Below are 26,005 nucleotides of genomic sequence, written 5' to 3'. Positions count from 1 at the left end.
AAATAGAGAATTATGTGATGCAATTTACGTGCAATCGATATTGAATGAGAGGCCATAACCTACTTGTAAAGCTAAGTTCCCATCACATACATAACATTTTTTACTTTACACATTATTATTATAAAAATATTATAAGTGGTTTGAATCCATATAATTATTGAAGTAAAAGCAATGTCTATCATTGTGATATTTCTAGCTATTATTTTACATTATGTTATATTTATCTTATATATTAATTGACCAATTTTTACTATTTTCAGTCTTATTTTCATTTACGTAAAATCCGCAATTCATAGCTCCTTTGGTTCTCGAAGGGTCACCAGACCTTTTGGACAGCGAGCCCAGGCTTGCAGACTTGCAGCATTCTTCAACTCGTCTTAAAAATATGTGGCACATTGCCGATCACAGGCGCTCACTGAGACTTCATGATTGACGAAGCAGTTTCCCCGCTGGCGAGCGGCGGCGCCTCTGCGTCCGCGGCCTCCGCGGAAGCCGAAGACGTCTCGACGCTCCTTCCTCTCTCGCTACGCAGATCCCAGCTCATCCCCCCCGCTCCGAACCGCCGCCGGTCGGCGATTGACTTCCTTCACGACTTCGGCGGTTCCTCCTGGATCGCCTATGGCGCGTCCTCCCTCCTTGTGATTTCCCACTTCCCTTCCCCTCTGCCAGAGCACGAAAACCTAGTCGGTCCATTCTTTCGCCAGGTCATTGAGCCGTCCTCCTGCAGCGCCGTCAACTGGGCAGCTTACGTAAACGCCGTCTCCTGGTGTCCAGTTCGTCCGTCCGAGGGCGAGGTCGCGGCAGCGCAGGGAAACTCCATTTGGCTCTACGCTCCGCAGCCTGACAGTGATACAGGTTTGAAGGGTTATCCTAATTATTTTATTTATTTAACGTTGAGTTTCTTAGTTTGCGAAAGATATTGGAGAGTGCAATGATTTCCAATGCAACGCTTCAACATGTTTGGCTTTGTATCTCACAATAGGTTGCTGGCTTTGATTAAATATGATGCCTTATCTTAGTAGCTGTGGTTGCTCGGATTGATGAGGCTGAGTTTGTGTTGATGCTATCCGTTTATTCGTTTACCTTGTTATGAAGTAACAAAGATATATAATTGTGATACAACAAGTAGATCATTCCTAATGGGCTGTCTGCTATCCTATTTTAGTCAGTTTTTAAGCAAGATTTAGCACTAATCCGCCAAACAGAATTTTGGGCACCTTAAATGATACTGTTTTGATGATTGCCATTTTATCTTGTTATTGATTAAATATAGGATTTATTAAGTCCAATCATTTAAGGATTTAATTGATTTAAGAATTCCCCCTCACAAATCTTAAATTCATAAACAAATATCAAACAATTTATCAAGATTTGACAATTGTCATGCCGGTTTTAATCCTCTCAAGATTTACTAAATCTGAATTTATTGTATTTAATAAGTCCTTATGTTAAATCCCACATGTAGCCAAACAGCCCATAGATGTGTTCTCCATCCCACTGTTTGCTAATCACTGAATTGGCAACATCTTGAAAAATGCTCACAATCCTTCATCATCGTTTACCTTTATAAGACTTTGCTATTCATATTTTCATTTGCGCAGTTGTTTGGGATGGTCATAAATCATCTTGCTACAATTAGGTAACCTAATTTGAGTACAATATTAGAATGCATTGGGAATTAATTAATTCAATTTTCCATGACTACTGTTGGTCTAATATGCTTAGATTTTAGAGTTTGAAAGAGATTCTAACAAATTATTAAAATGATGTAGACAGGCTTAGGGGTGAAGTCAGTTTAAAAGATTATTCAGGACTTTTGTAGATTCTTCCATGACTTGGTTTTTAGCTTAATTTTTTTTCTATGAAGTAAAACAATGAAATTCTGTTCTTGATACGAATAAAAAAGCAACAAGTTTGTTTTGAACTTTGTTAAGGCACATTTTCTCGCATTTTCTTAGTTTCTTACAGACCTTTGTTAGGTATGTTTGAGTTATGAATATAGCAAAATCAGGTTAGGTGAATATCGATAAATTAGACTTGGGTTGAATCTTGGTTTGATTGTGTTATTCATCATTGAGTTATTGTAAGGAACATCACTGATCATTTGTTTTTAAGAAAATTCAACAATTTTAAGATCAAAAATTAAAAAATTGCAGTTACAAGTTTTTTTTTTTGTTATTTCAGTCATCAAATTATACTTGTTTTTACAAACAAAGCCACAGTTAAACTTACTCATATATTTAATCTTCTAGGTTATACTAAGCTGTATAAAATTGAAGTGTAGGTAGGAAAATTCGAATGCTAATTATATATCTAATCGGTTTGAAAATTTAAATTTGTATAATACTTGTCAAGGCCATGAATTTGGCTTGAGGATCAAGGATCACTAGAAAACCTGATTTGTTTTTAGCACGTATTGAGCTCGTATTGAAGTCAACGAGCCATCTACTAAGACAAGCTTTACCATGATCAAACTTGAATTATGATCCTAGATGGGATAGAGCAAGTTGAGATCGTATCATAAAGTATATGTTTGTTTGTATGAATGTTTACACACACAAACACACACACACACACACACACACACACACACACACACACACACACACACACACACACACACACACACACACACACACACACACACACACACACACACACACACACACACACACACACACACACACACACACACACACACACACACACACACACACACACACACACACACACACACACACACACACACACACACACACACACACACACACACACACACACACACACACACACACACACACACACACACACACACACACACACACACACACACACACACACACACACACACCCTTAAGTTAACCTTTTAAGCCGATTTTGGCTTCATTCGGAATAATTTTTTTATTGTTTTTCATCGAGCATTTGAAAGTAATAAAACAATTGGCTAAAAACTATCCCAAACAAAATCTTTGAAATATAAAAATTATCAAATATTTAATATTGTACGCACCGGTTTGAATTAACTTAGCCCGAAGATTGAATTAACTTAGCCCGAAGATTCAACTTAAAATTCTGGCTAAAAGAATTGATCTTTTTTATTAGTAATTTTGGCTAAAAGAATTGATCTTTTTTATTAGTAATTTTATATGTCTTAAGAATCGGTTTGTTACTTTTTTGCAGTCTGATAGGTCTCTGGGTCAAAAATTGGCGACTCGTCTGAACGTCAAGCCAAGCTTGTAAGCAGATCCATGTTCGAAGTAGCAGGTTTCAAGGTAAGTTATCTATATGCAGAGAAGCATATGGTGGCGTTTTAAGGATGAAAAGAAATGTTTACTCTATTTAGATAACATCATCTTGTTTGCTGCTATTTGTTCTATTACGTGGCATGATGTAATAAACATGCTTGCATGTCTTGCTTATCGTGTTGTGTACTGTTCTTCCGTATGAAAGCGCAATTCACTTTTGTGGTTTCTCTGTTTGGGAGTTGAGTAATATTTTCGAGCTTGCTTATTGTTGAAGATGAATTTAAGTTGCTTCAAATGCGTCAGATCGCATTTGGTTGAGCTATGAATTGTTTGGTTGGTTAAAAAAGAAATGCAGCGTAAACAAAATGTTTTAGAGTTATTTGGATGAGTATTTTTTTAATTTGGTTAAAAGTAAAATGATTATAGTGTAAAGTTTGAAGATGGTAGTGATTGGTCGGTGGTATGGCTGCAGTGGGTGGTCGTCAACAGTGGCAGTTGGCGGCGAAGGTGGCGGCCAATAGCCAGCGTTGATGGGTTGTGACGTCTGATTGTGGCCGAGCTTGCTTGTGGTGTATGTGGTGTAAATGATTCACGCTCATATAACCAATCCCTTGTAGTAGGATAAAGTTTAATGTTATTGTTGTTGTAGGGAGATGATGTGACGTTCACAAACTAAACTAGATGATGAGAAATGCTATATTACCTGATAAAAAAATGGAACCCCCCAACTTACTTTGGTTTGTGGGCGAATATGGTTGGGAGCCCTCTAACATATGCTAAATTTTTCTCGAGTGACATCGACTCTTAAATGGGGTCTAATTAAGTGCGGGTTAGGAGGTTTCTAGTGTGGGTGCATCTAGTCACGCTATCAAATGTTCTTTTATGATGGCAGCGGATGAATATCCTATTCCCAACAAAAAAGATAAATAAATAAAATAAAATAAAAATCAAGTAACATCATAACCTAATTAGGTTAATCAATAAAAGTTTAAGCTTTTGAGCACATTTATTAACTACTAGTAATTAATATATAAGATTATTTTCTAACTATTCACATAAAAAAATTGATTTTTTTTTAGTCAACGGTGTATTTTATATTTGAGGAGTCATATGCATCAGTGAATTTTATATATTTTATATAATATTTTACTTTTAAGTTTTATTAAAAAAATTTACTAAAATTAATTTGTAAAAAATGAAAGATATATATTTCATTTATATATTTTGATTTAATTTGAATTTTATTTAGTATATAAGTAAATATGTAGATTTACATATTAAATACGTATGCTTATAGGTTTCTTTAAAATAAAAATATAAGGGAATGATCCTTTGAATGTTATAATATATTTAATGTATAAAACTATCGTCCATGAATATTTTTAATTAATTTGACGGATACTTTGAGTTAATTTAATTTTGGTAATGCTTACTTGATTTATTTTTTGAATTAATAGTCCACTTTAAATAGATCAAACAAAATGAATAAAGTACATACTTTTGTCTGACTGAAATATTTTTATCAAATTACCTAAATAAAAGTGGATGTCACAAGTTTCTATGCAAGTTTCAAGGCAATATAGGTGCGGAGTCCAAACATAAAGAACCTTGTGAATTACCTTACATTCTGCGTATTTGTAGATACGTTATAAATAAATAGCAAATCCTCACAACAAATCATTTACTGTTTATCTACAAATATGCAATAAATACACTAAGCGTAGACAAAATTTACGCCGTAATCTGGAAGATCCTCTAAGTTTTGACTCCGCACAGAATAATTTCTCTCCCTTGAGGGATTTATTATCCTGTGTAGCTGGAGACCAATAAAAATATACCACGTCACCCCATTGTTTGGTATCGAGCTCGGTATCCATGCTCGATACCGCTGGATACCTAGCGCTTAACCGGACGGTTGATGTCCGCACATAATATAGCTCCCCTTGAGGGCTTGTATCTTACATGATCTTTTTATCGACAATGAGTACAGTAAAATAAACTAACAGTTCTTTAGATATATTGGCCACTCACTCATCCAACTTTGTGAGTTTGTCATCATACAATGTTTACCTCATAAATACATATTTGCTGCCCACGGTAATACACTTACTATTTCGCTTTTGATCTCATTATGGTCTTCTCGGAAGTGAACCTTAACAACACAGAATATCTACAAGCTTATGCTTGCAAAGCCTCAATAGTTTCTATATTGGTTCCTTCCTAAATGCAGAGTCATGCAAGTTCATCACAATAAATACATAAATGTTCACCACACTTACAAATATAAAGAAAAATAAGCATAACTGATTGCATACTAATAGAATTATAGCTTGATTTTGATTATATTAATTACTCGGTTGAAACTGCAGGCTGATCTTCTGGCTTTTCTTCAGCAACCCGCCTTGAAGGAGGTCCACAAATGCTAAGCAGAACCTGCTTAGACAAATTTTTTATGTTAAGATAGGTAAATTTCAGCTGCTAATGGAAAATTGGAATTTTATAAGGTTTATTTGTGTCATTAACTCACTGGAAGAAAGACGAGCCCGTGCAAGAATCCTATGAGAACCAATGCTAGGTACATCTGGAAATAATAAACCTACAAAAGAACAGAATGAAGACTCATAAACTAATTGTTCAGGAAAATTAGGGGTGTCAATATTTGGCACGATCCGAAAATCCGACTAAAACTCGACCCGAAAATTCCGGGTTAGGGTCATAACCCGGACGAAACGGGTCATGTTTGGTTCAACAATTCGACCAATTTCAAAAATTGGGTTGGAATCAGATTTATCCTTTGACACGAAATTGACCTGTTTTTTGACCCGGATTCCCGAGATTAACCCATTTTCGACCCGTTTTGATCCAAAAAGCGGAGACTAAGCCATTTTTAAACCCCAAAACTAGCAATTTCTTTCATGGCACCGGATCATTCGGGTCGTGTCGGGTTAACCCGGACCCGAAGCGGGTCGCGTTTGTGTCCAAAAAATTGACTTGTTTGCCAAAACGGGTCTGGTTCGGGTTGACAAAATAGTGCTAGGTCAGTTTCTGATTCGGCCCGAACCCGACCCGTGACCCAAAATTGACACCCCTAAGGAAAATGAATAGCATTGAAATGTTATGGTTAAATACCACAAAGACTTGTGATTTTGCAAAGCTCAACACAATTACACCTACTAGCTTCGTAAGAGTGATTCCACTGCAAGGGAAACAGAAGAGACACATCAGTAATATTAATTTTCATATATAATACAACTAGTAAAAATTACTTATCAAACAGTCATAATACATATTTAACGTCTTAAATCAATTGATTATTGCTATTAAGTTGCTACATTTTTTTTGATGCCTTAGACAATTAGATCATCATCATCATGTGTGTACAACCGATGTTTCATTCTGGCAGATCTTAGTTCATGAATAAGTACTAGGCTACCTGAACACAGAGGCGCCCATTGTGCACAGAGCTGCTTTGGCCCGGCTCCCTCTATCTCCACTACTTACCTGAACCAACACAAGTCATATTAAAGATGAAAACTAAGATAAATAGGAGTTCATTAAATATTAAAACTACTGATCAACATTTTTTTACCCATGACTATAAAAATATTAAATAAGCAAAATTGTAATCTAAACTGAAGTTAAATTCCAAATCAATGCTGGTTTAAGATCTTATTTAATGATTTATTTGATGCCCTCTTAAATAGAGTTGGCGATAATTAGAACAAAAGCTTCTGTTGAGCAAATTATTTGCCTGAAAGAATTAATTCTTATTTTTATGTTCTCACTAATATTTTAATTTCAAAATATCAAAAACTTGCAAAGTGAAGTTTATTGATCTTTAAGCAACTCATAAATTATGCTAAATAATGAGGGTTTATATAAAAATTCAAATTTGCCTAGAGCTCACTAAATCATTTAAAAAAAAAAAAAAACTCAAACAAGATTTTAGTTATGCTTGTGTGCAGTTTAATAAAAAATAAAATGATCAAGTTTGAGTAGTATAATAGTTGGGTAGACTAGGCCGTTTATATATGCTAATGAAAATGTTTAGTAAAAAAGTTGATAAAAAGTAGTATGAGAGTTTATGCATTAAACTTTGTATTTCTTTTATTTTCAGTCATATAACAAATGAATCCTAGTTTTATATCATTAACGATATCAAAAACTATAATGTAATTAGGAAAACTCTACAATTTCCAGCAAGTAGAAGGATAGAAGCTCACCAGGAAAGCATGTGTTATATGCACACAGAACTCAACAGCAATTCCTATCGACATGACAAGGTTGACAACTGAAATTGCATTCAACTGAATTTTCAAGATAGCCATGACTCCCTGTCAATTATAAAATTGTTAAGAAAAGCTTTTAAAGCGTTGCAGAATATAAAATGCAAAACAAAAGTTGATCTACTTTAGATTCAGACTGAGAAAATTTTAGTCATGCTTCACAGGTATATGAAGTTGAAGATGAAAAAAATTCATATTGACATTCTTCTGTGCAAAATTGGTAATTTCAACGCTTTGGGTATTTCTCATTATTTATGAACTTAAGTCATTAGAGGTACATTAATGTCTTATTAGGACATTAATTTCATTACTATTTATTATAGTAAGAATATAATTCTGTAAATTTAGGTATGAGGAGGGCATAAATGAAGTGGAATACATTAAGATTGCTAGGTCAACCTGCGGATCCTATATTACTACACTACAGAACTAAATTGTCAATTGTGCTTGAATAGTGAATATCCTACATTAGAACCAAAAAGTAAGATATATTTTCTCTCCAAGGTTTGCGGAAGATATTTCACTACAAAGATTCCTATTGTTGCTTCTACTCATACTCCCCAAAAAGAAGATCCCACTCTAACAACTCTGAATAACTTAAATACATGCATTAAGATTGAAGACTTCTTCCACAGCAATAGAAGCACTTTTTTTATTCTTTCATATACAAAGTTGCTTTTACAGTCCAAAAAAAAAAAAGCTTTTTCTTTAGTTGGATGCATCTTAAATGCAAAAAATAAACAAAAGAAAAGAGTTACCATCATGTCAAGGACAATCATCGCTAACACTAACAAAATCATTGCTGATGTCCAGAGGCTGCATTTAATATTTTAATCTTAGAGTGCTGAAAGACCAAGATTTGGATTAGGAATAGATAACAGAACTTAAAATAACCATGTAGAATTATTGCCAACCTGCAAGTGATAACCAGACATATAATGAACACAGCACCTGTTAGAGTAAGAATACACAACATAGTCAGTATGTGCTGAAACTAACATGGTTTAATTAAATAGAAGCAATAAATTAAATGTGAAAGAAAGTAAGTTATTAGAGCTGTATAATTTAAAATGAACATTTCTGCCCAGAATTATTGCCATTACTGGCCGTCACGATAGGAACGCAATTCATTGCTAATAAAGTCAGGTAGTAGGAAATTTTGATGGTAGGAGATTTTGAGTTTATTAAAGTTCTATTGTCAAAAAAATTCAACATATTCTTCAAGCTATTTTTAAGCATGTGTGTGAAAGCTCATACCAGGATCAGCCAGTAAGAGTAATATTCTGGCGTTAGATTTGAATTGAGAATGATTTTTGGTAAAAAGACTATAATTACTGTTTTCAATGTTTAACAGACATACAATGTGATGCAAAGAACTTGTAAAGTTCTCATCACAATGGTCCCAATTGGGCCATTTGGTATAACCTTTTATTTTTGTTTTTGAAACATATATTTGGTTTGTGATTTTTAGAAGTTATTTATATTTGTTTTTAAAAATAACTCAAATTGTTTTTGAAAATACTCAAAATAATATTTAGGTGTTTTTTTTTTTTTTTAATTTAAAATCATTCCAAACACTGCATGCTACCGCTAGCAACTACTCACCACCACAAACAGCTACTACCAATGCTCTACCAAAGGACGCAATCCTTCAAGTGAAATAATAAGAACAAGAAAAAAACTCCTCAGCCCCACTCGCAACGCTGCGGGTGTTTTACTTGGAGCATCTCGACACTGATTTCTCTGTCTCGCAATATCGTGGTGTTGAGTTCACAGTATTGTGACGTTAGAACTACAACATTATGGTGATGTGCTCTCTGTCTCAAGAGCAATTATTACATCCGGTCAAAACCGAACGTATCTGAATGTATACCGAGCAATACCGAGTGATCAATACCGAGTTTTAGGTGACGTGGCGCATAGTTATTGGTTTATGAACGCGTTCGGTGACCGGACGTAATAAGTGCTCCTGTCTCAGAGGGGTTTCATAGCGCCACGACGATGCACGGAAAAGAAAACTTTGTTTCGAGCTCGACCGTCAGAATTGAGGTATGAGTTAATAATACAACCCAATTGATCGACACAATCAGATTTCACACAAAACTAATATTCTCCTCATAGACGGAGAAGAGTCCATCTTTCTCTCTCTTATATATATATGATGTAGAGCGGGCAGGAGGTAGTGGCAAGGATGAAGTCCAAACTTCCTTCCAAAAATCTGGAATTGCCCTTCTCCAAAATCTGAAATAAATCAGGATTTATCTCAAAAATCTGGGAGGAAAACTCAGTTTTGACCTGTAGGGAAGAAGATCTTGAAGGAGTAAGAGGTGAGGAGGAATTTAGATCCACTAGAGCACTAACGGTGGAGAGGGGAATTGAGAGATAGAGATGGCTAGGGAGGGGCGGCGGGATGCTGAGGAGGGGAATTGGAAATCCAAAATTAAATTCCCTGGATGTAGGAAATTAATTAGCTGGCTATGGCAAAGGAGAAATTCGGGTAACAGGGATTTGAGGGAGTTTGGATTATTTCCTAAAACTTGGATGGGAAATTTAGGAGATAAAGGAGACAGTGGAAGCAATGAGGGCAGAATTTGTGTGAGGAATAAAAGAGAAGGAAGGGATTTGGTAGAGAGAAGAAGGGGGCGGGTGAGAGAGGGAGACGGGTATAGGGGCGGTGATGCAGGGAAGAAAAGGAAAAGAATTTCTTTATTTCCAGAAGTGGACTTACCACTCAGGCAATAATTTAATCCATTCCAGGTGAGGGGAATTCCGTAAAGAGGAATTACGTGGCTTTCAAATTATTTCCTAAGTGTTGTGTTGAAGTTAGGAAATAATTAAAAGGATTTTTGTTCCTGTAATTAATCTCCACAGACTAGGGAATTAATTAGTAGAGCAAGGCAAGGGAAAATTTGGGCTTATGATTAGGAATTTAATCAAAAATGAATTTTAATTTCAGTTTTGGTTAAATTAGGAGGGAATTGATTTGAATTTTAAAATTCAAATCAAAGAAATTAATGCCATGAATGGGGGAGTAAAGGAGGGAGCCCAAAGAGGGGGCCGGCGGGTCTAGGGAGAGAGATTAATTCAAATCCTGAAATTAATTTCATGATTTGAATGAAAATGGGGGGAAATTAATTTGAAGATTGATTTCAAATTAAGATGCCATTAAATGCCTTAATTGGGGAATTGATGGGAGGAACACCAATTAGGAAATATTTCAAATTTGAAATTTGAAATCCCAAATTGTCATGAATTTTCCCTCTTGATTTTGCCAACCCAAATTGGAAAGAGGCATGGCCAAGGGAGAATGAGGGGGTGAGGTGGCCGGCGGGTTGTGAAAAGGTGGCCGGCGGGATGGTGAAGAGGTGGCCGGTCGCTTGGGTGGAGGATGGGGATGTCGACAAGGAGAAAATGAAAAGATAACGAAAAGAATAAAACCACGAACCCGGCCGTCTCCAAGGTTGGTGGGTGATACGATTTCCCTCTCCAAGGGATCTCAATTCACGAGCCCGGACCCATCCTGCGGCTGGTGAAACTCTCGATTTCTCTCATAGAAATCTCACTCTCGTCCTCTCTCAAGATGAACACAAGTGGAAAACAATTTTTTTTTCATATTAATCAACCATCCCATACAATAGATTAAGGCCTTATATAAAGGCCATAACATGAGAAAATCAAAATTACAAAAATGCCCCTTGGGCCAAGACACTCACATAAACTATCCTAGGGGTAAAATAGGAAAATACACAAAACAAGAGCTAAAATTCAGAAAATAATACATAAATGAAAATTTAAATAATGCCCGTCGATTTACGACGCCGCCTGTGATAGATGCGCCAAATCTTCGTACCGATGTCCGCATCAATATATATATAAGAAAGCGAGAGAGTGAGCATGCATGATAAAGAGAGCAAGGGAGAAAGGGCTAGTGACATGAGAGAGAGGGACGGAAGTATGTAGGAAAAGGATTGAAACCAAGGGAAAAATTGAGCAATTAAAACATTTTGATTGTATGTGGTTTGACACAGAATTATATTATATGACTATAAAAGGTTGATATGGCACCACACAATGCCTTAGTGCAGTAGATTACAAGAATAGTATATATAGATAGGTTATCAGTTGCATGATCCTCATCAAAGGATATAAATATTCAAGGGTGACAGTTTAAACTCATTCTAGACAACATTTCAGCTAATTTTGAACTAATGTGAAATTTAATTGTGCATCCTTTTATGTATCTAGAGAAAGAAAGAACTAAGAAAGCTTACTTTTTTAAAGGGTAGAAACCTATTAAAAAATATTTTAATAATTTAAAGTGACACAAAAGATTAGTACTAGTTAAAAGGCACAAAGTCAAATACACATTGAATTCCATTTAAGGAACCAGAGAAATAGTTAGCATAAAGCATCGCATGGCTCAAAATCAAACCTATGACCTCTCCCTTGGGAATCAGGGAGCATACTTTGCAAAACCTACAGCTCATTGGTAACTAAGAAAGCTGAAGCTACCAAGTAACTATTAAATTAAACTAAACTCCACAAAGAAAAGAGAGTAAATAGAGGAATGTAGAGCTAGTAGCACATTTCAATTACTAGTTTGCTATGGAAAACCTAGATGTTTAATATATGACAACAAATGTATAGATGCCAAAATAAGTACGGTAACAATATTTACAAAAAAGTACTTTATGAGAATGAAAGTTATACAAATAATGGTAAGCGCCCTACTGAAATATTCAACTTGACAAGAAAAAAGTAGTATAAACATGCTATAAGAAACTTATGGGATACAAATAACTGATTAACAACACATGGAGGGAAAACTAACCTAGACCAATTGCAATGAGGGTCCATGCCGTCTTCCATATATTAAGATATTGCTCAAAAAATATGTAGTATACGGAATATGGAAAAATCTGAATCTGCAATGTAGTCTCCAACTCCAAGTTAGCTTTAGTTTTTGGTATACAATTCCAAAATTTAATTCTACTGGGAAAAATGTAAATAGGTTAAACAAATGTGAATCATTTGCATCCTTTGAGCAATTAACCTAGGACAAAACACACAAAATCAAACTCATTAATTGCTCATAGAATTTTAGTTTAGAAGGAAAAGTGCCCATTTTCATTTCCTTGACAGTTATAATCCATCTAGTTACCAAAAAAACCTCAAGTAGCATAAAATTATGCATGGAGGCTTCAGATTGCTCACACAACTAGAGCTATCAAAACCATCAGATATTTTAAAAAGTTTATTGGCATGGAAAGTGTAAGGATTTACATTAAATAAATAATTTGATCCATTAAAACTAAAGCCTCAATTTACTTGTCAGAATTTTGAATGGTGATTTAAGTAGTGAAGATATAGACGTAATAAAAGAAATTGGTGAAGTCACATAGATGCTACTTTTTGCCTCCAAACACTCAAACTGAAAGCATACTTAACTCAAGAATATTTTATTTAGTTCTTTCAGCTGCAGATAAACTATCAACTTTCAGCTGCAGATTATCAATGTACCATTTAGCAATAAATGATTCCAGCCGGACTTTCTCTTACTTTTCCAATATTACTCATTTCAGCCAGGATGATAATTACTAACCGGCTCCTATTTTGTGGGCGCCAACAAAAAATAAATGAATTACAAGTTTGAAATCCCGGTTCTATTTATTTTTGTAATCAATCAGTTGATCAAAAAGTAATCAGAAAATGATTACGAGAAAAAGTTAAACAAGCTAAACAGAAAAAACCGATGCTCACAATCCATAAATGCTTTTGTAATTTGATAAAATTGCATATAATACCCATTCATCTATTGTAAGTTTTTTCTGTTCATGTATCACTACTGCTCAGTGATTAAATATTAAGAGCAAAGTGGCACTTTCCTAATTTATTATATTATTTGTTCCCATAAGTACCTGTTGCAGGAAAACTACGAGATTAGAAAGTCCTCGCTGGTAAGTACTAGATTACAAAGATGCACGTTATTACATTTTATACCCTCTTAATTGAGAGTTGTCACATCTTTCTTCCTTTTGTATTCACCTTGTATAATTATGATTTCAGTCAACAAGAACAAGAACTCTTTCTTCTGACGCAGTATTAGTGCAAAATTTCCCTGCATACTCTTCATCTTATCCCCCTTATATAACCTAGCCACCTCTCCTCGCTCAACTGTGATGGGAACTAGCAAGTTAAAAGTCCAATGGAGTACACAAAAGAAAGTAGAACACAACTCGATCCAAAACCTTAGTAAGCAAAAAACACCAAATAACATTAAACAAACTGAAATTGTTTTATAAGAAGAAAGAAAGAAAGAAAGAAAAAAAACCTCAGAACAACCAACTAGTGGTCACCTCACATGTAACGATAAATTAGGTAAATGTAATGCTCTAGGACATGCAAACTAGTGGTCCACCACAACTACTTTGATCCAATCCAACGTCTGCCACAACTCCTCCGACAAATCCCAACAAAACTTACCAACCAACACTACTCTCAATATTAGAAGAAGGATACAATGGGGTGGAAACTTGTGGAGAGAAGAAAGGGTTAGAAGACTTGGAAGAAGAGACAAGAAGTGAAGAAGTAGCTCTCAAGCTAGAGAAGAAAGCCTCAGGTTTTAATTTTGTTTTTCACTTCCAAAAACTTCCTCAAAACAGCCCAAAACTCCCCTATAAATAGGAAAGAAAAGGAGGCTAACAGCCATCAAAAGCTGCCACCCTCAGCCAATCAAAAATGGGAGAAAAAGGCAGCACAATGGCACGATTGGACCCCCACCTGAACAGCCACAACAAAGGGAACCGGGAAAACCAGGGAGCAGGAACCAAACAACCAAAGTAAAGGGAACCGAGAAAGATAGGGAGCAGGAACTGAACAGCCAAAGCAATAGAAACCGAGAAAGCAGGGAGCAAGAACCGAACAACCAAAGCAAGGGAAATCGGGAAAGCAAGGAGCAGGAACCGTACAACCAAAAGGCTAAGAAGCAATTCAGCCGCCCACCACATCCCAAGTCAACTCAAACACAAGCACCAAAAGAAGCTAACACACCAAAGGAAAACATGTCCAAAGAGCACCTAAACCACACATAATCATCGATTGCCTACCATCATCAGGTCAAGAAACAACAACAACAACAACAACAACAACAAAGAGGCTATTTGATCATGCTTGGAACTAGCTGATGATAAAGAATGACAATCTCCCTCAGATTTTGAAATTACACTGGCCATATCTACAGCCCAATCTATAAATATTGTTGTGCCAAGAGTTCCATTCAAGCACTGTTCTATCTCAATAACTGCAACAACTTGAAAAGGTTGCCTTATCTTATGATCAATCTCCTTACTTACTTTCCTAGATTTTCCATTATCAATCTCACTCCATAACCTTACGGTTCCATCTAAGCAACATGTAAGCAGCACATCCTTCCATGAGCACAAAGCATCTTTTGTCAATTTCATTAAAGTGGATGGTCTCCACCTAATCAAAGAAACAGGTTGAGGATGACAGAGTTGTATCTTTATTGCTTCGGATTTTCCGTCACTGTGATAGACAGAAACAAGCCTACAATCCACGTTAGCCAATTCAGGTAAATTTTGTGCACCTATTTCCACAGAAGTCAACCAACATGCTGCTGTAGCAACTGGACCTTCAGCAGACCAGGTTGCAGAAACCATTGCTTGAGGAACATCTGCTGCAGATTTCCAAGACATTTCCCATGAACTACCCTTCCTCCTCCAAAATACAACCTCCATACCAGCTGCAATCAGCCCATCACCGGAACCAGTCCATTCAATTGCTTCTACAATGGAAGAGTGTATGACACCTGCAGTCTGACTCCAACAGAATGAACCTGTAAATATCAAGTGTATGATTAGAGATCATAACCCTAAAGTTTCAAATAGATGAGTAATATTCCAAATGAACAGTTACGAAACTTCAGCCTACTTCCATTGTTCAGCATATTAGAGTGATAGAATTTGCATAGTGGTGTAGAAATATATGCCAAGAATTACATAGTTCAATGCCCATAGAAGAAGGCCCGTACCAAGAAACTTGATAAGAAAACATGGTAACTTTGACAAGTGGAGCACCCAATGTGGGGGTAGAGGAATTACGATTATCTTTCTTTTCATTAAGAGACAGTTTAGTCGTATGAGCATTTTGAAAGGAGTTGAACTTGATCGAAGAGAAAATATATGTGATACCATACCTAATTTAGGAATGATTCTGGCTCAGAGAAATTCATATGGAGAATTAGGTATATTATTGAGTAGGAAAGGCTCCATTAAACCAAACATAAAAAATAAAAGCCTTATTTGATAATGCATTTTGTTCGATGAAGCAACCATACTGCATTTATAGTTGTTAATGATTCAATCAAGAGTCAATTCAAACTAGGTGTGACTCATTACCTTTGATCCAAGTTTGATTCAAGCCAAAAAAAGGTCATGTTTTTTATTAACTTTTGTACCTTAGTAGGCAAGTTCCTAGTCCAAAATGCATATATATATATATATATATATATATATATATATGCATTTTGGACTAGGAACTTGCCTACTAAGGTACAAAAGTTAATAAAAAACATGACCTTTTTTTGGCTTGAATCAAACTTGGATCAAAGGTAATGAGTCACACCTAGTTTGAATTGACTCTTGATTGAATCATTAACAACTATAAATGCAGTATGGTTGCTTCATCGAACAAAATGCATTATCAAATAAGGCTTTTATTTTTTATGTTTGGTTTAATGGAGCCTTTCCTACTCAATAATATACCTAATTCTCCATATGAATTTCTCTGAGCCAGAATCATTCCTAAATTAGGTATGGTATCACATATATTTTCTCTTCGATCAAGTTCAACTCCTTTCAAAATGCTCATACGACTAAACTGTCTCTTAATGAAAAGAAAGATAATCGTAATTCCTCTACCCCCACATTGGGTGCTCCACTTGTCAAAGTTACCATGTTTTCTTATCAAGTTTCTTGGTACGGGCCTTCTTCTATGGGCATTGAACTATGTAATTCTTGGCATATATTTCTACACCACTATGCAAATTCTATCACTCTAATATGCTGAACAATGGAAGTAGGCTGAAGTTTCGTAACTGTTCATTTGGAATATTACTCATCTATTTGAAACTTTAGGGTTATGATCTCTAATCATACACTTGATATTTACAGGTTCATTCTGTTGGAGTCAGACTGCAGGTGTCATACACTCTTCCATTGTAGAAGCAATTGAATGGACTGGTTCCGGTGATGGGCTGATTGCAGCTGGTATGGAGGTTGTATTTTGGAGGAGGAAGGGTAGTTCATGGGAAATGTCTTGGAAATCTGCAGCAGATGTTCCTCAAGCAATGGTTTCTGCAACCTGGTCTGCTGAAGGTCCAGTTGCTACAGCAGCATGTTGGTTGACTTCTGTGGAAATAGGTGCACAAAATTTACCTGAATTGGCTAACGTGGATTGTAGGCTTGTTTCTGTCTATCACAGTGACGGAAAATCCGAAGCAATAAAGATACAACTCTGTCATCCTCAACCTGTTTCTTTGATTAGGTGGAGACCATCCACTTTAATGAAATTGACAAAAGATGCTTTGTGCTCATGGAAGGATGTGCTGCTTACATGTTGCTTAGATGGAACCGTAAGGTTATGGAGTGAGATTGATAATGGAAAATCTAGGAAAGTAAGTAAGGAGATTGATCATAAGATAAGGCAACCTTTTCAAGTTGTTGCAGTTATTGAGATAGAACAGTGCTTGAATGGAACTCTTGGCACAACAATATTTATAGATTGGGCTGTAGATATGGCCAGTGTAATTTCAAAATCTGAGGGAGATTGTCATTCTTTATCATCAGCTAGTTCCAAGCATGATCAAATAGCCTCTTGCGAATGGCTAATCAGTGTTGGACCTGTGAACTTGGTTGCTTTATGGGCCGTCCACTGTCTAGATGATGCTACTACTTTTCGTTCTCCAAGAGTGACTTTATGGTGGAAAAAAAATCCTGCGGACCTTCGAGCTTTCAACTTCTCTAATTATCGGTGTTTGCGTCCTGCAGAAAAACCAGTTTTGGTAAAAGTTGTTGCTATGAGAAGACAACTGTTTGGTCCACCATTTGCATGCTCTTTGCTTCAGTTGCTTCCTGATAATTGCATGACCTGGTGGCATTTATATAATCCATCAATTGATGATGCAGAGCACAGTTCCTTAACTCAGGTCAGAAAGGAGAGATGTCTTTCTCATTTTACAGCTGGTGTATTAAATATAGATGGACACTCAGCAAACATATTACAATTAGCTCTCCATACTTGTTCCCATGAACTTGAGCTTGCTGTCTCCTTAGACTCTAATGGTTTTCTTCTCTTCTGGTCCTTTTCTAAACATTTCAACTGTACCTTGGGCATGCAAATGTATATTCATCCTACTTGGAAACTTATGGGAAAAATCAGATCACAAGATTTATCTACTAATTTGCAATATTTAACTGTAGGGTGGGCGCCTTTTGTTTTGGATGAGAAGCCTTTGCTTCTTCTGGGATATACTGATGGCATTGATTGTTTCCTGATTAATGTCCCAGGGGAAGGAGAGGATATATTATGTCATAAAATCTTCAGTGTATCGTTTGCTAGTCATAATCATTTAGAAGGGTCACCGGATCTCATATTTGCAACACCTTTAGCTTATTTTCCCAAAAGTTTTTTGCTTTGTGGAGTATGGATGAAGGCATTGAGGACTTTATCTTGGAAAATTGTCCTGCAATCTGAAGATTTAACTGGAAGTTCCTGTGAATTTAGTTCTGATTCTGAAACAGTTTTAATGCCTGGAAATATGAGTAAATGGATATCACACAGTGGCCGAAGATATTCTGCTACCATTTGTCCAGCCTCATGGAACTTTCCACACCCACAAAATTCTAAAACAATGATATGTGTTTCAGTGGTTACTCTCGATCATTCTATAATCTCCAATGTTAATAATGTGATTTCTAATAATGTTTCATATGGAAATATTATTAGTTTAATGGCTATAGGATTTTCTGATGGTGTACTGGAACTTTGGAAGGTGTCTTCTGCTAAATCATTGGAGTCAGAGTCCATACCCTGGGTTCTTGTGGGAAAATTTGCTGCACACGATGGCCCAGTTAATGCAGTCTCATTATCGAGCTGTGGTAGTAAAATTGCTACTGTTAACGTAGGTGGTAAAAACTGCGTGACCACCCTTCATGTTTGGACTCCAATATGCTTGATAGGTGGTGGAAGCTTTATACTAGAAGATGTTTTATTATTTAACGGGCCTGTGATTGCCTTAAAATGGTCAGTTATAGGAAATGGAAACCTCTTACTTGGTGTCTGTATGCCAAATGAATTTTACATATATTGTGAGAGAAGATCTCATAGTTTTTTCGTGGAATCAGATAAATCAAAAGAGTTGCATCCTTGGTGCTGCATTTCAATGTCACATTCTTGCCAACCTTGTCATGAATTTCAGTGGGGACCTATGTTAACTCCCGTACTTCTTCATGAAAGGAAAATTTCAATTTTTAGTGAGTGGTTGTCTGAAGCAGAATATAATCACATTGGAGAAAGTTCTTCTATTTATACTGTTAGCACAGATGAAAACTCACGTTGCGGTATATCCCTCAAAAATAATGTTCATGGTGCTAATGAATTAAGCCAACTTGACAATAAAGAAAATGGAATAGCTTTTAATGTTGTGTCTTCAGGGAGCTTCTTGAAAAAAGAGAAATGTGATACCAGGAACAGGTTGCATAGCTTAATGGATATGGTAGAGAGACTTTGTAGACCTTTGGATTCCTATCACCCCTGGGCACTACTCCAATATCTATACAGTGGTATGTTCTCTTAACTATTTAAATCATATGCATCATTAGGATTATCATCAAAACCAAATGATATGGCATCTTCATACAACATCATACTTTTGACATCTGAACTGTTTGTGGAAACTTTATGAAAGCACTTTGCATGTTTCGTGGACATGGAATCTAATCATATATCTTTTCTATATGAATGAAATATAACTCCCCCTTGCTTCTCCTTGCACCTTTTTTACTTTCATTCCCAAAGATCTAATCAATCTAGAGATGGGAGCCCCAACAGTGTCCAAGTGAATCCTTATGCATAAGCAGGTGTACTTGTTAGATATAACAAAAATAAAACCACAATGCATATTTCAGATAAAACCTTTAGCTTTATCCTTAACCCAAATTGATATATATCCTAGAAATTACTTGAATATACTGATGAAAGTTATCTCATTCTGAAAATTGCTCAAATTACCATATAAATTCTAAGTTAGGACTATTGTCATTTTGGATATCCATTTTCCCTGCTATTAAATTTGGCTCCAAGATTATCAATTTATTTAAAGCCATAAAATTAGTAATGTGATCGGTTTATCTATGTCATATATGTGTAATGGTTTTTTTTCCTATTCAATCTTGTCAAAAAGAGTTGGATACATCTTGTTGGCTATAGGCAAGTGAAGGTATGCAATTGGTGATATTCTAGTTAATCCTACAAGAGAATTACCATTTACTGTTTCCTTTATAGTGCGTAGTCAAATATGTATGATATTCTAGTTAATCCTACTAGGCTGTTTGGCTGTATTTTTCCGGTTTTCATGTTTGCACTCTGTATATTGATGAGAGATTTTATATCTAAATACACGTGTTCATACTTATTTATCCACGTGCATATATGTGTACATAAGTGTTCTACTTTAACCATCTTTCTTTTTCAACGCTTGACCTATTCACGAATTCATGTTGTCTACTATCTGGTTTTGTGTGATCATGTATTCTTATGTGATACTGTAATTTGCTGGTTAGTATTATGGGCATGCATGTTCTAACTGGGCTTGTTCTCTTATACTATGTCCATATTCTACGAGGGGCCTTTTTTTTTGGCTTTCTTTGTAGTAACAGGTGCACCCTATTTGGATACAAATTGCCAAACTGCTTTAAAAAAAAAAAAAAAAATCTTAAAAGGATTCTTTTAGAATGAAGTTTTGAAAATGTTGTTTTTCAATTGCTTCATAAAACCACTTTTCGTTTCAGTAATTTATGAAAAAGAGAATCTCAAATAGATGGGCTATTTTTACTCGTGATTTAGTTTCAAGCTATTGAATATCTCTTGGTCGTGGATTTGCTAACATGTTCATTCTTTCTTTTGATGTAATTTTGAGGTATTTAGTACTTCAATGTGGTTTGCTATTACTTTTTCCATACTTAGGTATGCATTTGGAAAGATAAACTAACACTTGGCACCGTGGATTGGGTAAAATAATTGGCAAATTTTAGGAAACTGGAAACGTGCCTATATTGTTCTGAAACATCTCGTTGATTCACTCTCCCCTTTAGATGCTTCTACAACTGTAATTGAACGCTGCAGTTCAGAAAAGCCTTGTCATATTCCACAGATATCTTTGTCTAGTTATCTTGATGGAACGTCCCCAGAAGAGCCAGGCAGTAATACTGTACAGTGGGGTGAAGGAAGTAATTTTGTATCAGCAACCTTTGAGAAAAATGTTTTTCAGTTTGGGAAAGATACTCTGAAGACGACAATATATAATGATATTCCAGTGATCAACGGTTTGAAGTCTGAAATTATGGGGTTCATTGACACTCTTGAGAAGTTTCCCACCTTAGCTGCTTTAACAAACATGGAGAGAATACACATTTTAACAGTGCTTGATATTTTACTTGAGCTCAGCAATACAAGCTACGCTTCTCTATATGATAGCCTTGATGAGCCTGGGCGAAGGTACTTAATTTACAGGTCTTCTTAAGTTTTACCTATTGGAAAGTCTTTTCATACTTTTTGGTTCTTTCCTTTGAATTGTACAATGGGTTGTTAGTATCATAAAATATAATATTATGATTATTCTTTTATAATTTACCCACGCTCAAATGCTTTTTCTAAACAAATGAATATTCATCTCTTAATGGGCGTGGCTACGGATCTCTATGGACTCAGAATGGTTTATTTCTTGAAACCTTTCAACTGAGGATGGCCTTAATGTAAGATATTTAACAAACTTTTGAATGCTTCTCTCATAATTAGTTCATAGCTTGTACCTGAGCATGCATGATTTTACCAAAGGAAACATTGTTGTTGCTATTGATCACAATTATGAAAGTAGAACTTCTAAGATGGGTATATTGGTTGTAATGCAAGGTACGGTTCTAGTCTAGAATCATTCTACATTTTATACCATTTCATGCATACTGCATAAGTGAATTTCAATGGAAGATAGGAAACAAGATCTTCATATTATGAAGGAAAATTTCTCAAGAAATGTTAAATAGAATGTTGCAAGGTAGGGGGATGAATGAGCTGATCCTAGCCATATAATAATTTGCTTAGCTTAATCACTAAAACTAGCCTTGTCTACCGCCCGAGCTTATTCAACATAATTCAAGTTTGAGGTCAAATATGGGATATTAACCTTGAATGTGATTTGCATTTCTGTCATTTAAAATGATTGAAACATTTTTTTAATTCTCATGCAAGCTTTCATTTGAGTACTTAAGCCAAGCTATAAAGCAAGGAAGAGGGCAAGGGGGTGGCCTTCTTTTGCCATTAACAACTCTAAAAAGTGTCTTTGACATTGCTTTGGTTTTAAAACCTAGAAGAGCCTTTGGATCTTATCAATGCTCTATTTTGTGGATGCTTAAGTGACCTTTACATTTTGATTGCTCTGATGAACCACCTCTTAGTCTGATTTGGGTTGCTTTTCCTTCGATTTTTATTCATTGTTTCAATCAATCTATTATGTTTTCTCTCGATTCTATTCTTTGAAAAATTTCTTCAAGTGGGTGTAGCTATTGCCAAGCTCTTTAGGCCATTAGTGGCTAGGTCTTGATAGAAATGGACATTACTATTACTTGGGAGAAAGAGATTTTGGATTGTCTATATTGCTTATGGTTATACTTGCATAAGGTAATATTTGAAATCATTCCTTCATATGAATTTTCTTGTAAAATATTGTCGCAAATATATGGGATGCTTTATAGATTCATTTAGAATTGCGAAAAGTCATCTTTTGGTGATCCTTGTAATCATGGCTCACAAGAGCAATCAAATGATCACCATTTGGTGGAAAATTCTCTATCCTTATTAGATTTGAAATATTTTGTGATCAAATACAACATAACAAATATTACATTATTTTAATAGATAAAAATATTATTTATTAATGTCTTAATAATAAAATTTTATTTTTTTTGAGTTTTTTTCTTACTCAGTATATTTGATTGAATAAGATTTATTTTATTTTGGGATGCAGGCTCCTCATAAAAGTAAGTTTTTATAGTTAATTGCATTAAAGAAGTGTTTATCTTTGAGAAAACTTTTGATTATAATAATGATTTACCTTTTTATAATCAAAATATTTGCTAACATTTTATATAATTTCAATAATTGTATTTCAAAAATTGGGTTTTGAAATTTCAAGGATGATTGAAACAAATTAGAATTGATTTTGATCAACGCTTTAAATGGCGAAATCGGGAATCGAGGCGTTTTGGCTAAGCAAGGCGAGGCGTAAGCCTGAAAAATAATAAAAATAAAGTAATTTAAAATTATGAATAATGACAAAAATAACGAAATATTATGTCAATTATGAATTTGAATGATTTATTCTAAGATAATATTAGTATATTACTGAAAAAAAAGACTTAAAATAAAACATCTCATTAGGATTAAGATCCAATGCTGACTCATCATCACTTTAATTGTCTTCAGAAGAATCTTCATAATTAATGTCAAAGTTATCCTCAAACTCTTCTTCATCTATAATATTTTTTCCTTTATCCTCTATATCAGTTAATATTTCATTAGCTTTAGAATGAAATAATAATAGCATAAAAAATAATTTATTATATTTAAGAATATATTTGAATTTTTTTGAAGCTCCAATCTCACTTTGTTTCTTTCTTTTATATACATGAGTAGTTGCTTCATTGTCTTTATTGACATGAGTTTCTCCTTCTGCTTCAACTTCAGAAACATCAACATTCTTAGGAGTAACCCATTCATCATCAGATTGTAAATCATCAACAAGTAAATGATCAATTTCATTATCAATGCTTCCTTGTTTTTGTAATTTGAGATGTCTATCTTTCAGTTTTTTGTTAAATATAACCTAAACTAATTTGTTTATTCGATCTGTCGCCAATCGATTTATTCTCTTAGTATGAATTTGATCGAAGATACTCCAATTACGCTCGCATGCAAAAGCTGAACATGTTAGGCTAAGAACTTTAACTACAAAAGCTTTCAATTTAGGAACATCATCTCTAAATTGACTCCACCAATGTTCTACATGAAAATAAATAGTATTTTATGAATATTGATTAAAGTAGAAGAATTGAACATAAATATTAAAATTAAAATTATAAATATACAAATTATAAACATACTAGGAGATCGTGTTTTGTAGCATGTCTGTGCTGCTCTAAATCCAAACATTCCATTCTTTAAATGAAATTCCTCAAATTGATCATTCACTTTGAGGTAGTCTTCTTCAGAAATGAGCCTGTCTATACACGCATACAAACCAATTTTCACCTCTTTATCAACATGAAAGTCTTTATTATTATAAAATTGAGGGTTTAAATAGTATGCAGCAGCATGTAAGTGTTGGTGTAATTGACGATCCCATTTTTCATCTATAATATCCCATATTTCTTTGTAGGAACTTTCTTGACCTCCTAAATCTTTTACAATGCCGTCTTTAGCCCTATTCATTGCTTAATAAATAAATCCCATAGCCGGGGCTCTCTCACCATCAATCATTCTAAGCATCTTAACTAATGGTGTTGTTATTTTCAAATTATATTCTGTACTGCGCTAAAATGAATCATCTTTTATAATAATTTTTTTTACATGTTTTCCTTCTTGTTTTTTTTTTGCCCATGAACTTTTATCCCATTCTTCAGAAGCAAACATAGCTTCCAAAGGTTGCCTTAACTCCTTGAACCTCTGTAATGTTAAATATACAGCAGCAAATCTCGTAACAGCAGGTCTAATAATTTCCTTTGTAAGTGAATTTTCTCATCAAATTTAGTACCCAAGAATGATTGTATATGAACTTACTAATGAATTTGGCCTTCAATAAGGCTGATTTATACTAAGGCAACTGTCCCAACTTTTCAAGCATTAAATCAATGCAATGTGCAACACAAGGAGTCCAATAAAGGTGTGGCCTCTTCTCCATTAACATTCTCCCTGCAGTTTTATATGCACTTGAATTATCAGTAACAACTTGTACTACTAAAGCATCACCTACTTTCTCAACAACTTCATCCAATATTTCTAACAATAATTGTGCATCCTTTACAAAACTTGAAGCATCCACTGATTTTAGAAAAATTGTTCCATATGGATTGTTGACCAAGAAATTAATAATTCTTCTATGTCGAATATCTGACCAACCATTCCTTTTTTACCTCATCAGGTATTTTTGATATGGTCCCACATTGACATGAGTGCAGGTTAGATGATCCTTCAATATGTTGACGCCACCAGTTATGCGTTTATCACAAAAATTACATTTCATGTAAACATATCCCTTCTTTGCACCTTCGCCTGACACTTCAACTTGAGTTCCATATTTTCACGTAGGACCTTTCCTTCTTGTGTCACTAGTCATGCTAATAGTTTATAGAAATAAATATTAAATAATCAATATAAAAAATCAACAATAAGACAACATGAATACAACAATATACCGGTCTGCCGCAGGTCCAAGGGGTGCTGCCCCTTGGCGGGATTCGACCTGCCCGGTCAGGTCACGGGGTTAAGGGGCAGCGCCCCTGCAGGGGTTTTCGGGGGGAGCGCCCCCGGAACAAAATTTTATTATAAGAGTAATTATGCTTGTTTTTAAAGTTCGTAAGTTGTTTGTATTGAAAGATATCGTGCGGTACCGAGCATGTGCCGCGCGGTACCGAGCATGTGCCGCGCGGTACCGAGCATGTGCCGAGAGGTACCGAGCATGTGCCGAGCGGTACCGAGCATGTGCCGCGCAGTATCGAGCATATACTGAGTGGACGAATCAAGCTTTCATTACTGCACGTCAAAGTCAAGGCCCACAACACCGCTCACCTGCTCTTCCGACCTAACTGAGGCCTGAACGTTTCGTGCACTCACAACTTCGGCTTCATTTCCTGCTTTCGAAACTGTTATTGCTTTCGACTTCGTTTCCTGCATTGTTTCCTTCCAGCTTCGTCTCCTGCACTCACGGCTTCGTCTACTTGCCTCATGACTTCGTCTCTGATGTAGACAAGAAAGATAGGGGACCCTATATTTCTTGAACACAATAGACACACAAGAAGAAATCTGATACAATGAGTAGAAGTTAAAATAAATTTTATTAAATAAACGCTAACGACCTAAAACTAGACAAACACAACAAAAGATGCTAAAAGATTTTAAAGAAAA

The 26,005-nt window shown here is 35.3% G+C and overlaps 2 protein-coding genes across 3 annotated transcripts in view; one reads left to right on the top strand and one right to left on the bottom strand.

The window, feature by feature from the left end:
* The first annotated feature begins 319 nt into the window (after positions 1-319).
* Positions 320-26,005, top strand: part of LOC110113162 — an 84,659-nt gene continuing 58,973 nt past the window's right edge. The window contains exons 1-3 of the mRNA XM_020845610.2: positions 320-855; positions 16,723-19,392; positions 20,863-21,325. Of these exons, the coding sequence (XP_020701269.1) occupies positions 426-855; positions 16,723-19,392; positions 20,863-21,325 (3,563 nt within the window). The 5' untranslated portion in view covers positions 320-425. The remainder of the gene's footprint in view (positions 856-16,722; positions 19,393-20,862; positions 21,326-26,005) is intronic.
* On the bottom strand, positions 5,413-14,657 carry LOC110113175 (NPC intracellular cholesterol transporter 1-like). Of its 2 annotated transcripts, none has more exons than XM_020845630.2 (8): positions 12,363-14,657; positions 8,446-8,482; positions 8,290-8,375; positions 7,469-7,579; positions 6,679-6,746; positions 6,375-6,441; positions 5,773-5,841; positions 5,413-5,678 (listed from the first exon to the last, which is right to left on the bottom strand). In XM_020845630.2, the coding sequence occupies exons 3-8, from the start codon at positions 8,329-8,331 to the stop codon at positions 5,595-5,597; spliced, it is 441 nt and encodes a 146-aa protein (XP_020701289.1). In that variant the 5' UTR covers positions 8,332-8,375; positions 8,446-8,482; positions 12,363-14,657; the 3' UTR covers positions 5,413-5,594. The 2 variants fall into 2 exon arrangements, with proteins under 2 accessions (XP_020701289.1, XP_020701288.1); XM_020845629.2 differs by having other exon boundaries at positions 8,290-8,347; positions 12,363-14,656.

The sequence above is a fragment of the Dendrobium catenatum genome, unplaced genomic scaffold, assembly GCF_001605985.2.
Source record: "Dendrobium catenatum unplaced genomic scaffold, ASM160598v2 fragScaff_scaffold_706, whole genome shotgun sequence".
NCBI classification, from domain to species: domain Eukaryota; kingdom Viridiplantae; phylum Streptophyta; class Magnoliopsida; order Asparagales; family Orchidaceae; genus Dendrobium; species Dendrobium catenatum.
The sequence above is the reverse complement of the archived record's forward strand: the minus strand, read 5'-3'. Positions and strand labels throughout refer to the sequence as shown.

Coding starts and splice junctions, on each gene's coding strand:
- LOC110113175 (XM_020845630.2), bottom strand. CDS start 8,331: ATGATTTTGTTAGTGTTAGCGATGATTGTCCTTGACATGATG. Junction 7,580..8,289: donor TGATTGTCCTTGACATGATG/GTAACTCTTTTC, acceptor TATAATTGACAG/GGAGTCATGGCTATCTTGAA. Junction 5,679..5,772: donor ACGGGCTCGTCTTTCTTCCA/GTGAGTTAATGA, acceptor TTGTCTAAGCAG/GTTCTGCTTAGCATTTGTGG.